At 48.7% G+C, this 14,381-nt stretch overlaps 1 protein-coding gene across 5 annotated transcripts in view; it reads right to left on the minus strand.

Annotated features, from left to right (window-relative positions):
• The window catches only part of LOC310698205 (phosphatidylinositol-binding clathrin assembly protein-like), a 53,052-nt gene extending 48,852 nt beyond the window's left edge, over nt 1–4,200 (minus strand). For 2 of the 5 annotated variants that reach the window (XR_014521382.1, XM_083485143.1), the window contains exons 1-2: nt 1,354–4,197; nt 857–1,123 (exon numbers count right to left, since the gene is read on the minus strand). Coding sequence is in view for 3 of the 5 variants with exons in the window: in XM_083485143.1 (XP_083341269.1) it covers nt 857–986 (130 nt within the window). In the remaining 2 variants the exon portion in view is untranslated. Of the gene's footprint in view, nt 1–856 lie in introns of all 5 variants that reach the window. The other 3 variants (XR_014521383.1, XM_083485142.1, XM_083485144.1) reach the window with 2 other exon arrangements.
• Nucleotides 4,201–14,381: the final 10,181 nt, after the last annotated feature.

The raw sequence follows: 14,381 nt of genomic DNA on the forward strand, positions 1-14,381 counted from the left end.
CCCTGCACCCTGCCAAGAATCTATTTTGTCCAATTTCAACCACAAAACAACCCTATTCTGCCCAGCTGGTAATGTCTCTGTCAAGCCTCCTAAATGAATTTCTCCTGTCTGTCTTGACAACCCTGAACTAGTACTAGTATTTTAACACACCCATCACGGCCAATTTGAGAGTTATGTTTTAACACCGAAAGTTAAACATACATTGCACTCAGCAAGCCATTTGTGTTTGAACAGCCCAATCCTAAAACCCCACCTCCTCAAAAATAAAGTTAAACGGGGTTTCCTTCCAGGTATGCAAGCACAAAACTGCAACCTTAACCTCCAGAAACAAACCCTATCAAACCTAGTTTGTTAGTCGTGCTGCAACCTCCTCCCCCCCCCCCCGCCCAACTGCTTTGCTTGCTTTCCTTGCCAGGAGTGGCATTGCGCTCAGCCCTTTCAAAACTAAACCTATACCCACCAAGTCTGACGGTTTCGCTCTGACCCGCAAACGGGGCGAGGTTGGAAAGTCAGCCAGCCCCACTCACTCCTCGTGTGATTTTTGCATTGAAATCCTAAAACACACGCACACACATATACACACACCCCAACTAGCAGAGAGCGTTTCCCCTTTGAACGCGTAGCGGGGCTTGACATCTGAACAGCCATGCTCAGGGCTGCGCTGTCAATCCCCGCGGCGGCGGCGACCCTTCCCTCCTCGGCAGGTCATTCCCCCGGGGGCTGGAAAGGCCGGCAGGGAGAGCCCCATCCGAGGGGTTCCCCAGCTGGGACTAGCCGCCACCATCACGACCAGCCCACCCACCAAGGCTCCGTCAAGCCCTTCTCCTGGCGGGCCCGCGACGGCTGCGCTACTCACAGTCGAGGTGCTTCTTCTTGGGGCCCATGACTTCGTGGGTCGTGGCCTTGCAGACGGCTTTGGCGACAGCCGAGCCGGTGACACTGTGCTGCGCCGCCGTGATCCGGTCCGTGATCGACTGGCCCGACATGTCGACGACAAGGAGGAGGAGGAGGAAGGTGGTGGTGGTCGCGCGGCCTTGAGGCTCTTTTCTTCCAGCTCCCCTGTGGACCCCAAAATAAAGCGGCGGCGGCGACAGGGCGAGGAATTCCCCGGCGCCCAAATCCCCTCAGCAGCAGCGGCGGCAGAAGGAGGAGGGCCGAGAGGGCAACGGGGCGGCAGGGAGGAGGAGGAGGAGGGCCGGCCACCGCCCCACCAAGGAGAAGCCCAGCCCAGTGCACCGGCCTTGTTGGAGCCTCCTCCTCCTGCTGCCGCTGAGGGGTTCAACCGAGGCCAGGCGGACGGAGGCTCCTTCCTTCCCTCAGAGGACTCCGGCTCGCTCTGGCGGGCGCCTCTGCCTCAGACAGATCCTCTCCTTCTCGCCCTTCCTTCCGCCTGCCTTCCTGCCTGCTTGTCCGCCCTCTCAGCTGGGACCCCGTCCCCTTTCTACCTTCTCCTCCTACACCACGCCTCCCTCCTCCTCCTCCTCCTCGCCGATCTCTTTCCCCCTTTCGCGTTCCCACTCCCAGACAAAATGGCGGCGGAGCTGCGGCGGCGTCAGGTGACGGCCACCATGGTTCGCCCGCCTGTCGCGATTCCCTCCACGCCTCAGCCCTCTCGCTGGCCCTGGGGGGATTCCGCCCGCCAGAATGTGTGCCGGCGGGCGGGCAGGCGAGCTGGTGGTGCACACACACGCTCCTTGTCTTACAAGCACAAGCACGTACACTCGCAAGTGCACACACGCGCCAGGCTCGGTTCACCATCCATGCCTCACCCTGTCATACACACTCACTCGTCCCATCCCTCACTGTCGCTGCATCTCTCTCACACACACCTGCACACATTCGGTCCATTTCTCCCTCCTAACAGAAGCTCACTCCAGCCCTCTTTTTCTGTCTCTCTCGTACACATTGGCTCCATCACTCTCTCTCACACACATTCACTCCAACTCTCACCCAAGCTCATTTCTCTCACACACATAACACATATAGCACACATTCCCTAGACTGGATGGATGGGAGGTTGCCTGCTCTCGATTGGGTTACATTCCCTCTGAAGGAACAGGTATGTCACTTGGGGTTTCTTCTAGATCCTTTCTTGAGGCTCAGGTGGCCTCAGCAGCCCTGAGTGCCTCCCATCCACTTTGGCTGGTGGCCCAGTTGTACACCTATTTGGACTTCTGTCATCTTATGCTCTGGTAACCTCCAGGTCAATTACTGCAATATGTTGTAGGTGGGGCTGCCTGTGAAGATAGTTCAGAAACTTCAGCTGGTGCAGGATTTGGCTAGCTGGTTGTACACTGGGGCAAGAGTTTGAGCATATTACACCGATCCTGGCCCAATTACACTGGCTGCCAATTAGTTTCCAGACCCAATTTGAAGTGCTGGCTTCAACCTATAAAGCCTTAAACAGCTCAGGACTGCAATACCTCAAGGATCACCTCATCCCATATGAACCAACCTGGATCCTGCCATCGTCATGTGAGACCCATCATTGTGTGCTTCCTCCATGAGAGGTCTGGAGGGTGACAACATGAAAACGGGCCTTTTCCGCAGTGGCTCCATTTGTGGAATGCTCTCCCCAGGTAGGCTGTCTTGGTGCCTTTGTTATACACTTCTTCTTTTTTACCATGCGAAAAGGTTTCTCTTCAACCAGGCATTTGGCTGATTAACATTCTATGGCCTTTTCAATGTGTTGGGGGTAGAGTTATTGGTCTCTTTGTTTTATTATGCATTTTGTGTTCTCATTTTGCATTTTATGCTGTGAACTTCCCTGTGATAGTTGGATGAAGGGCAGTCTACAAATTTAATAAATCATCATCATCATTCTATTGATCTCTCTTAATACACACACCCCATCACTATCTCCCACACACACACTTGCATCTCTCTCTCACACAGGCTCCCTGCTCACTCTATCTCACACACGAAAACATTCTCTATACATCTCTCACTGTCCGCCCACCTCTCTCTCGCACACAAACAAACACAAACACTCCCATCTCTCTCACATGCATGCCCTCCGTATCTCATTCATGCTCACATACATACTGTTTCTCTCTCACACACGTAGACATGTGCACATACCGTCTCTCTAACAGACATACAGTCATTACATCTCTCTGTCTCACATACTCATTTTATCCATCTCTCTCACACTCCAACCCTCCATCTCACACACATACACATATCCCTGATGGGTCAGGCCAAAGATCCTGTGCCTAGCATACTTCAGAATCCTGTTTCCCACAGTGGCAAGCCAGATGTCTCTGAGAAGCTCACAAGCACATCATCATAATTACTGATATATTGCTTCCCCTCTCATTGGGACTCATGAGGGCAATAGTAATTTTTTTCCTCTCCCCAACCAAGCAACTGCTATTCATAATACCTCTAAACATGGAGGATTTGACTGAACAAACATTAAGCTAACCAGCCTGTAGTTTCCTGGATCTCTTCAGAAAGTGTTAAAAAAATTGTCATTACATGGGCCACTTTCCAGTTCTTGGGTACAGAAGCCATTCTTGGGGATGTTACATAATTTTGTTAGAAGATCAACAATTTCCTATTTGAGTTCTTTAAGAATTCTTAACTGGATATTTTCTAGATCCAGTGGCTTGATTTCATTTTATTTGCCCATATGTCCTAGAGGTATTACCATTATTTGTCTTCATTCCTCTGACTCCTTTCTTTAGAAAGTTTAGGCACAAAGATCTAACCTATGTCTTCTGTAGTAAATATAGATGCAAATAATTCATTCAGCGTGTCTGAAATCTCCTTTTCCTCCTGTATGCAGCCTCCCTTTCCTCCAAAGGTCCTACCACTACCCTAGCCTGTTTCCTGCTTATAATCTATTTTAATAAGTCATTGATTATGATGATTTTAAATTGTTTTTTTTGGGGGGGGCAATATGCTTTTTTGCCTCCAATAAATTAACTATGTGTGTTAACCATGCTGGCAGCTTCTTGGCCTTGGTGGTACCTTTGCTGAACTGGGGTATATTCCAACTCAGCTTCTGGCAAGAGTGTCCCTTCAGATGGCAGTAATGCAGCAGCACTGGAGAAGCATTGCAGAACAACTAATAAAGCAGAGTGATGTTTGAATGGTCCAGTACAAATCCACTATTAATAAGCTATTATTGCATCAATGGCATGTTGAAGAATACACCTGCGGAAATCCTCCCACTGTTCTGGAGGGCTCCTTGATCATTTTCAATGTACAAAGTGACACTACCTTCAGTATGCCCTTCTCCAAAGCAGTGCCCCCAGAAGCTGAAAGTGCGTTGTTGTTGTTGTTGTTGTTGTTGTTGTTGTTGTTTAAAAAAAGACTAAATCCCACATGGGTTGAAAAGTCACTGGGAAAGGGGTAGGATATGTTCAATCATGAAATCGGGTTGTGAATCTACAGGTGTCCTCGGTCGCTGTAAAATTCTGTACCCTGTTTGAGGTCTCATGGGTAACTGGGCAGAAGGTTTAATTCAGTCCCTAACTGCGTTACTAGCAGATAAAATATTGGAGGAGGAGGACTGAGAGGCACAAAAGAAGCATTAAAGTGCCAAATTATGCAATTCTCCTATAGGAGTTCATCTGCATGACATTCATTCAGAGCAACCATTTGCACACTTCAGTTCCCTTTTTGACAGGAAATTTTGTAATTTTCACAAAACATAGCCTTGAAATTGAGACTGTTGCCAAAGACGGGTTTTGCTCCCATTTAACCATGTTTGTTGTAATTACTAGCTAATGTAAATGTAAGCATGCTGAATTCAGAATTCTTCTCAACTAGAGGAGTGGCATAAATTTAGCAACTGCACTTCTCTGAGAGTGTTAAAATCATAGCTCATAGCACATACCCTATAACAACAGTACACTATGAAAATGAAAATTTGTATGTTAAAACATGAAAAATTGAAAACCCTAGTGGTTTCCATTGTTACTACTCTAATGAATGAAATGTTGTAAATAAATAAAGTAAAAGGACCCGCAACAAAATATTGTATTGTTCCTGTTCAGAGACTGTACACACTAATCCATTTGCAGAGCAAAAGCACAGTTTTTCTCAATCCAGAATTATCCATGCTCATCCTCGACATGCTGCCTTCAATCTAGATTGAGTCTGCAAAGGTGGGTGTGGTTACTTGATAATGTATTTTAAACCCCCCTCCTTGGTTACCGGTAGCTTATCAATGACTTTTCCTCCCTGCACATGTCCCAGGTCAGGGGTCTGCAACCTTTAAGACAAAAAGAGCCACTTGGACCCATTTCCGAAGGAAAAAAAACCTGGGAGCCGCAAAACCATTGTGACATTTAAAACAAATATGTCTCCGGAGCCGCGATCTGACAGCGGGCGGGAAGGTGACGTCGGGACGGTGCGTGACTAACGCATGCACCGCCCCCATGCGACGTCACAGCCAGTACAGCGCCCGCCACAGTGGGGAGTCTCGGGGCGCACAATGCGCCTCCTCCCCTCACTAGTATCCGCCCCGGAGCCGCGGCAAAGGTGTAAAAGAGCCACATGCGGCTCCGGAGCCGCGGGTTGCAGACCCCTGGTTTATGCAATTAAAATGGATTAAAGCACCAGAAATCCACTTTAAAAAAAGAACTGGACTTTTTGCGGTCCAGAAAGTGGCAGAAAAATGCAATGGAAAATGTGGAATTAACAAATGATTAACAGGAAAACATCTAAGTGCCCCACAGACAAATTGGAATGAGTGTAGAACAAATGCTCAATGTCTTATAGATACCCCTTTAACAAACCAGTACCAATGCTCAATAAATAATGGATATCATCCACATTCCATGTAAGCTTTATGCAAGCTAATCAGGATGAATGCTCAATAAATAGGTCATCTGGAGGATCCCTCAGTCCTTATTGGGTAGTTTTGGAAATGATTTCTGCAGGGGGGTTCCTTTGAACTTCCATGAACATGTCTGGTGCCATTTGAGCTATATAAGGTTCTGTTCTTGGATAATGAGTTTGGTTTTAGTATAATAAATAGATAGATAGATAGATAGATAGATAGATAGATAGATAGATAGATAGCAGGGGGGCTGCTGAAATCAGATGGATAGTCTCTTTCAAGGCCAACAGGGAGTGAGGAAGAGGCTGTGGCAAGTCATGTGGTGACAGCTTTGCCCTGACTCATCTGGTGTGGCCTTGTGACCTGGTCCTGAACTATTATCTAATGCACTCTGGACATGGCCAAAAGTGGCCACATGGGTGGCAATCTTAAAGTTGAGAAGAAAGTGATTGTCAGAGGCAGGTGAAGAAGAGTCCTGCTGAACCAAGGGGCATGGCCACAATAATTTAGTTTGCTAATGTGATATCACACCTTTAGGTCTTCTAGCACTGTTCTGCCATTCTTCACTATGAGTATAGCTTTGATATGAAGATAACCAGTTCTGTAATTCACTATGGAAAGAAAGCAGTTGAATGCACGTAATACATTCAGTAGCTAAATAAATAAATGCTGAGTTGCCCTGAGAGAAGGAACAGCTGCAATCAAGCGTGATGGTGGTCTTGTGATAGGGACATCTGTCCATTAGCACCTGGACTGTGACCAACAACAGGCCATCAAACAATTACAAATCAGATGGAAACGATATTTGGCGGCAACAAAACTGGATCTTAGCAGTCTGTCTAGAAATGATAAGCTCTCCAGTGCATGATTGGTCTAGAAATAAGCTGCTGTCACACATTATCAGTTTCTATTGTAGACATAATAGCCTGCATAGCAACATATAAAATTATATCCTTCCTACTGCAATTCATTGGGAATGTGAAGAATGCAACTTGCAAATGGCATCTTTTTCATCCCCCTTCCCCCCTTTTTCTCATCCTTCTCTTAGCCCACCTTTCCTTAAGTCAGAGATAGCCAATACAGTACAGTGCTCTGCAGATCTGATTGGACCACAGGCCATATTGCCTGGGGCTAATAGGAGCTGGATTCCAATGACATCTGGAGAGCACCACATTGACATTGTTTGCCCTAAGTATAGAACCATTACATCCAAGTTCCCTTTACAACAGAAGCAATACTGTTTTGGGGTATTAATGCTATTAGCCCCTCCATTCAGTTCAGCGATGTTAAGGTCCTGAATGAATCCTTTAAAGTGTATCTCAGTGCTTAGTATCTTACAATTCAGCATATGGATGTGGAGGAATCCGATGTTGTTCACAACTCAAGATTCACTTTGCACAAAGTCCATCACTGCATCTCAAAGTCAAACCTGATGCTATTCAATAATGAAAAAGATAACATTTTGTGCAGTGTGAGCCTATGCATATTTAGCCAGAAGTACGTGGCACGCTATTTGATGCAGCTTATTCCTAGGTGCTGTGCTTTCAGCTCCACCGTTGTGTATCATTGTGAGGCTGCTCTTGTGGGACACCAAGACTTTATCATAGAATCAAAGAATCGTAGAATTGTAGAGCTGGAATGCCAGTACAACTAAGAGGCATTCTTCTGAACGAGAAGCCACTCCCAACTGTTATCTCCTTTAAACACTCAAACTCTACCATGGGTGTTCTAGCAAGTTTTAACCTCCACCCTTTACTGACACTGAGTTCATCAACCAGAGGCATCCCATTTTGTTTACTTCAGGCTTTGGGAACCTAGAAAGATGTACAGAAAATTGATTCATATTGAGTCAAACCTTTGGTCCATCTAGCTGAGGAATAGCTCTCCAGGTTTTCACACTGGAGCCTCTCACAGCTCTGCCTGGAGATGCCAGGAACTTCTGAAGCTAAGCAGATGCTCTACCAATCTGCTGCCCTCCAGATGTTTTCAACTACAACTCCCATCAGCTCCAGCTTCCACTTCCTGCTTGTAGCACATCTGATTCTGCTGACTTTTCCACTGTCTGCTGTGCCACTCTGTTGGACTCCTAGGTTCTGCCCCTTCGCCTCTCTCACATATGCTCAGGAGCAGAGAAGGTTGGTACCCTTTGGAACTGGAAGATCAAAAGGCAGGGAGACCAACAATATATAGAGCCAGAACAAATGGCTGGTGGAGCAGAGACAGCTTATCCTAGTTTTGTTCCCATCCTTCTGCAGTTCAACAGAGGCAACACTGCAACTAAGGAGGAAGACCTTGACAGCCAGTGCCACCCCCTGGGATGCATGTAAATAAGGAGGTAGGCAGGTGTAGGGCTGGCTAAGGTTGGTGGGGTATTCTCAGTTATCCTGATGGACCAGCCTCCACTTCTCAGGAGTATCCTCATTTGTGACATGGATAAGAGCACACGGCAAGACTAGCTGGTTCAGACTCATCTAGTCCTTAATCCTGTTCTTAGAGTGACCAACCAGATGCCCATGGGAAGCCCACAAGAAGGACCTGAGCGCAACAGCACTCTGCTCACTCCAGTGGCGTTTTGTCATAAGGGGAATAGGCTAGTCCCCTAAATTTTCTGCTGGTGCCTCCTCCCCAAAGCCCAGGAATCTTCTGCCCAGATTAGGGAGGTAGGCGTGAGGCTTTGATGGGTCCAAGATCTGTCCTGCCATCTTCCCAAAGACCACCCAGCTTTTGGAAGGAAGCAGAAGTACTCCAGCATCCTGTCAGAGCCCTGGCACTTCCTTTGCAAAGCCCAGGAAGCTTCTGGCTGGCTTAGGGAGGTGTGATGCTCATGTGCGCGATGTCAGGACATTGCAATGTCACATGCATGACATCCCCCCATCCTTCTTGCAAGTTGGCGCCTCTGGCCCTAACTGTTCCCCTGTTAAAAATTTTGCTGCACGCCACTGGCTCACTCATGATTTCCAGCAACTAGTCTTCAGGTGCATGTTGCCTGTCATACCAGAGGCAATTTATACAGTAGGTCCTGACTAGTAGCAACTGATAACCCTATCCACAAATTTATCTAAACCCCCTTTAAAGTTGTCCAAGTTGGGGGCCATCACTATATCTTGTAGTAGTAATTGCAGGGGTGGGGTGTGTTTCACTGCAGGGAAACCAGTGCAATTCACTACCCAGTTGCTTTGACTCTGTTTCCAAAGATGTGCAATTGGTGACAGCTGTAAACACACACACACACACACACACACACACACACACACACACTTGTATTGAGATGACAATGGAGGCTTTGAAAAGGTTTCCAAAGTCACATTGCATCTGGAATGGGTTGCTTGGCAGAGCATCATTACAGTGAAAACAGGATCTTTCTCCTTGTTGGGCTCATTAGGCTCCTTAGCATTAAAACAAAGAAAGAAAGAACACAGCCCCAAATGCTGGAGATAATCCAACGGCCATGTTACACAAAATAAATAAATAAAAATGCACTGCTTGAAATACAGATCTTTACAGCAGGGAGCATGTAATTAAACCATAGATTTAGAAGCAAAAGCATCATTGCAAATCTAAATGTACTGCTCATATGATGGATGGATGCCAGCCTATTTCCATTTAGAGATCTACACAGAAGCTAGTAGAGTCTGGCTCCCATTTATTTTCTTCTTTAAAAATCTCATTGGTAGTGACAGCTCTGAAGAAAAAAGTCTGCACTTATTTCATCTGTTACAGACTCAAAATTATTATGGAATGCTGGGAAGCAGCCTCATTTGAGTTGAAAATAAAATATTTATTTATTCAATGCATTTATATCCCACCTTTTTCTCATAGGAGCTCAAAGTGCTGTACATGGTTCTCCCCTTTCTCATTTAATCCCCTTAACAACCCTGTGAGGTAGGTTAGGCTGAGAGGCAGTCACTACACCACACTGGTTCTTGATAGATAGATATAGATTCTGAAATCTGCACTCATTCTTACCTGCCCTTTGACATAAGGTCCCAAGGTGGGTTGCAACTATATAAAAATACAATATTAAAACCAGTTTTTAAAAATTACAACCAGAAGTTTAGTTTAGCAATGTTTTCTTTTGAAATGTTTAAATTTGTTTGTTTACTTTGTGTTAAATATGTATTTACCCTCCTTTGTAATGTTTTGTTTTGAAATCTTTAAGATAATATTTTAGTTTCCTGTTAATTATGTTGCTTTGACTGTATACTTTATATTTGACTTTCTTCAGAAATGTTTGATTCTGGATTGCTTTATTGATGTTTAATATGCTGTAAACCACTTTGAGATTTTTCTTAAAAGTATAAAGTGATATAGAAATGAAATTAATAATAATAATATAGATATGCATACATACCATACGTTTAAAGCAGTTCCCCCTTTACAAGAATCCTGGGTACTGTAGTTTATCCCTCATAGAAAGACACTTCCGGGCCTGCCCCAGGAGGTGGGGTTGCGGGCATCACGCCCTTCCCCATGTGAGCGGGGGGCTGGTCTCAGCCCCCGCGCGAACAGGGGAACCCCGTCCGGCCACGCCTCCCGGCCAGCCAATCGGCTGGCTGGAGGGGGCGTGGCTTACCCTATTTAGGTCTGGAGCGGAGGGGGCCCGCCCTCTCTTCTCCGGCTAGCCCCACGTTTCCCCACCCTCCCTCCCTTTAGTTGGGCTTTAGGTAGGTCTGACTTTGCTATGGGCTTCGGTCTGTCGCCGCAAGGGGCATGGTAGGAATTTTTCGCAATTGGCAATTTACAGCCTTTTGGTTTTTCGCCTACCTCATAGCAACTCGTCACAACTCTTCGGCATTGGCGGTAGGCATTGGTAAGAAGGGGTTAAGAGGATGTGGGGGGGAGGAACGCCATCACCTCCCCCAGTGAACGAAGGGTGGTCCGTTAAAGGACTCCGGGGGGCATGCCCTGGCCGAAGCCTATGGAGGTGTGGGCCAAAGGCACGCCCCAGAGCGGTGACCCGGGGGAGCTCCTAGTCGACGTGCCTCGGCGGGAGACTCCCCCGATTAGTGTTAACCCTTCACCGTGTCTCCAGCAAATGGGCTGGAGCCGGATAGTCGATAGGACCAATGCCTAAGCCAATGCCTCTCATTCCTTAATTCAATAAAGTTGTGGCCTAATTCGCCCAGTTAACCTTAATTATGGTGTCTTGTGTGTTTATTTATCATGGTGGGGGGGCGGGAACTCGCCACGCAACTACAATTCTCTGCATGTTTATCAGGAGTCTTTGGGGAAAGTTTCCAGGAGTCATTGGAGGAAATCATGTGCCTTAAATGTATGGTGTGTATGCAGATCTCAGGTGTCAAAGGCCAAGTTACAGTAAATAGGTGTATAATGCTTCCTTCCTTGGGCTTATTGCCTTTTCCAAATTTGCAAAACTGAAACGTGTGTTAATGTTGCTCTCAGCTGGAGTTATTTCATTCAAACTGGTCCAGCCACCCCAGATTCTTCTGATTATGCTCTATGGTATCTCTCAGGAAGGAACATTTGTTATTCCTTTCCTTCTGAGTCCAAAGCATTACAGGCCCAATAGTAAAAAGCAGTTCAAAGTGCCTCTTTGAAATATACTCAGAGTCGCAAAGTGATTTCATGCTCTTTATTCAGCTCATAGTGGTGAGGAGGAATGAATGAAAGTCCCCTCACAGTATCTGCTTATATACAATATTTACACAATGGGCTGCACATGATTGGCTAATTCCAGAATTCTACTGTAAGCCAATCAGGTTGTGGATTCACTTCTATCTGGAGCAGGATTGGGTGGTTCCTGCCAACCAATCATACTGCTGCATTGTTCTAGGACCAATCAGACTGCTGCATTCTGAATCCTATTGTTCTAGGACTAATCAGACTGCTGCAATTTGGATCCTATTGTTCTAGGACCAATCAGGCTGCTTCAGTTTGGAGCCTATTCAACTCAGTACATAACACCCCTCCCCTCTAAGTTCCAGTCCTGCCCGGGAGGTCGCATTCATAGTCCTCAAGGTATGCCGGCGGCCTACGTGTGCGTTGCGGCCTGGGGTGTTCCCTGGTCCGGGCTCCAGGTTCTGGCTCGTGTTCCAAGGATGCTGGCTGTGATGGGGCTGTTTGGTCTGGCGCAACCGGCTCGCTCAGTCGTGGTTCTGGTTCCGGTGTCCTTTCGGCCTCGCGGGTCCTCTCTGTATTTACTGATTCTGCCTCTCCTGCTGGCCCCTCCTGCTCTATGGGCCTCACTGCCCCGCTGTTCCCTTGGGACTCCTCTGACCTGTCCTCCTCCTGGGTTTCTCCCGGGAATCGTCGCCGTATCTGGTCGCAGTGGCGGCGCCAGCATTGCCCCCCATCCGTTAGCACCTCATACGACATTGGGCCAGTGACCCTGGTGACTGTGGCGGGTACCCATGCTGGGCCTGCCCCAAAATTCTTTGCGTACACTGGGTCCTGGGCCTTGAAGGTCCGGGGGTTCCTGCCTTCCCCCACCACTACCTCATCCTGAGCTCTATCGGGGTGAAGGCGGTCCAATCTGATTGCAAGGCGCCGACCCATTAGTAGTTCAGCGGGGCTCCGGCCAGTCGTTGAGCTGGGGGTGCTGTGCTGTGCTAGAAGGAATGTGGCAAGGCGGTACTCCCAGTCCCCTTGCGTCATGCGGCGAAGGGTGTCCTTGGTGGTCCGCACCATGCGTTCTGCTTGGCCATTGGTGGCAGGGTGGAACGGCGCCGAACGGATGTGGCGGATGGCGTTCTGTGCTGTGAAGGTTTGGAATTCTCCTGACGTAAATGCAGTCCCGTTGTCTGAGACGAGAGTGTCAGGGAGCCCGTGGGTTGCAAACAGCCTGCGTAGTACTCGGATGGCTGCGGACGTGGAAGTGGATGGTACCAGTGCGACTTCCAGCCATTTGGTGTAGGAGTCCACCACTATGAAGAATGTTTTCCCCTGAAAGGGGCCAGCGAAATCCACATGCAGGCGTGACCATGGTGCTCGGGCGGACTCCCAGGACTGGACTGGGGCCCTTGGGGGATCTGGGCGGGATTCTTGGCAGGCCTGGCAGTGTTTGACCCAGGCCTCTATCTCGCCATCGATCCCCGGCCACCACACATAACTCCTGGCAAGGGCCTTCATTCTTACTACCCCTGGATGTGTCTCATGTAGGGCTGTGAGGACCCTTTTGCGGAGGGGCTGGGGAACAACGACTCTGCTTCCCCATAACAGGCACCCCTTGTGGGCCGACAGTTCATGTTTGCGGGTTGTGTAGCCGGCGAATTCTGGCCCGGGGCTGCTGCTGGGCCATCCCCTCCACACCCAGTCCAGGACCCGGGAGATGACCCTATCTTTCTTGGAATGGTGTGCAACTTCTTGTGCCTGAATGGGGCGGTCGGGAAGCAGCTCCAGGCTCATAACCTCTTGTGCAGGTGCTGGGTCAGGGCCTGTTTCTGGTAGTGGTAGCCTGCTGAGGGCGTCCGCATGGCCCATCGCCTTCCCAGGTCGGTGAATCAGTGCATACTGGTAGCTGGCAAGGAAAATTGACCACCTGAGGACGCGAGGAGACAGCACTTGGGGGGTCTGCTTTTCGGGGGCAAACAAGCCAAGCAACGGCTTGTGGTCAGTCACCACGGTGAAGGGCCGCCCGTACAAGAAATCATGGAATTTTTTTACTCCTTTCACGATTGCCAGACCCTCCTTGTCAATTTGCGAGTAGTTCCGCTCGGTTGCGTTGAGTGTCTGGGAAAAGTACGCCACCGGTACCTCTCTTCCATCTGGGAGTTGGTGCCCCAGGACAGCGCCAATGCCATAGGGTGAGGCGTCGCATGCTAGCACCACCGGCAGCCTCTCGTCGAAGTGTGCCAAGACAGAGTTTGAGACAAGCAAGTCCTTGACTGCCTGGAATGCGGCCTCCTGGCGCTGGCCCCACACCCAAGGGGCCCGCTTGTCCAGGAGTCTGTGTAGGGGCTCCGCTACTGCCGCCTTGTGGGGAAGGAAGGAATGGTAAAAGTTCAATAGTCCCAAGAAGGCCTGAAGTTCAGTCTTGCTCTTGGGCGCTGGGGCATCACAAATGGCCCGTACCTTGTCCCCAGTTGGGTGGACCCCTTCTGCGTCCACCATAAATCCCAGAAAGTCCACCTGAGGCACTCCTAGTAGACATTTTTCCCGCTTCACCTTGAGACCCGCCGTCTGGAAACGGTGCAGAACGGTGCGGAGGCGGTCCTCAAACTCCTCTGGTGTGGGCCCGGCAATCAACACATCATCGAAGAAGGGGGTGACACCAGGAATCCCTTTAAGGAGAGAGTCCATTAGATTCTGGAATATGCCTGGTGCCACGCTGACCCCGAATTGCAGCCGCTTTACCCTGAACGCTCCTCTGTGCGTCACAATCGTCTGTGCCTCTGCTGTGGCCTCATCTACTGGCAGCTGTTGATATGCTTGGGCCAGGTCCAGCTTGCCAAAAATTTTCGACCCAGCCAGGGTGGCAAGGACATGGCTGACCACTGGCACTGGGTATGCGTGGGCCGTGAGGGCCTTGTTTATGGTACATTTGTAGTCTGCGCAGATGCGGACCGAACCATTAGGCTTGACGGGTGTGACGATTGGAGTTTCCCAGGGGGCATTAGGCACTGGCTCC

Source organism: Podarcis liolepis (genome assembly GCF_965112155.1).
Source record: "Podarcis liolepis genome assembly, chromosome: Z".
Classification (NCBI taxonomy): Eukaryota; Metazoa; Chordata; class Lepidosauria; order Squamata; family Lacertidae; genus Podarcis; species Podarcis liolepis.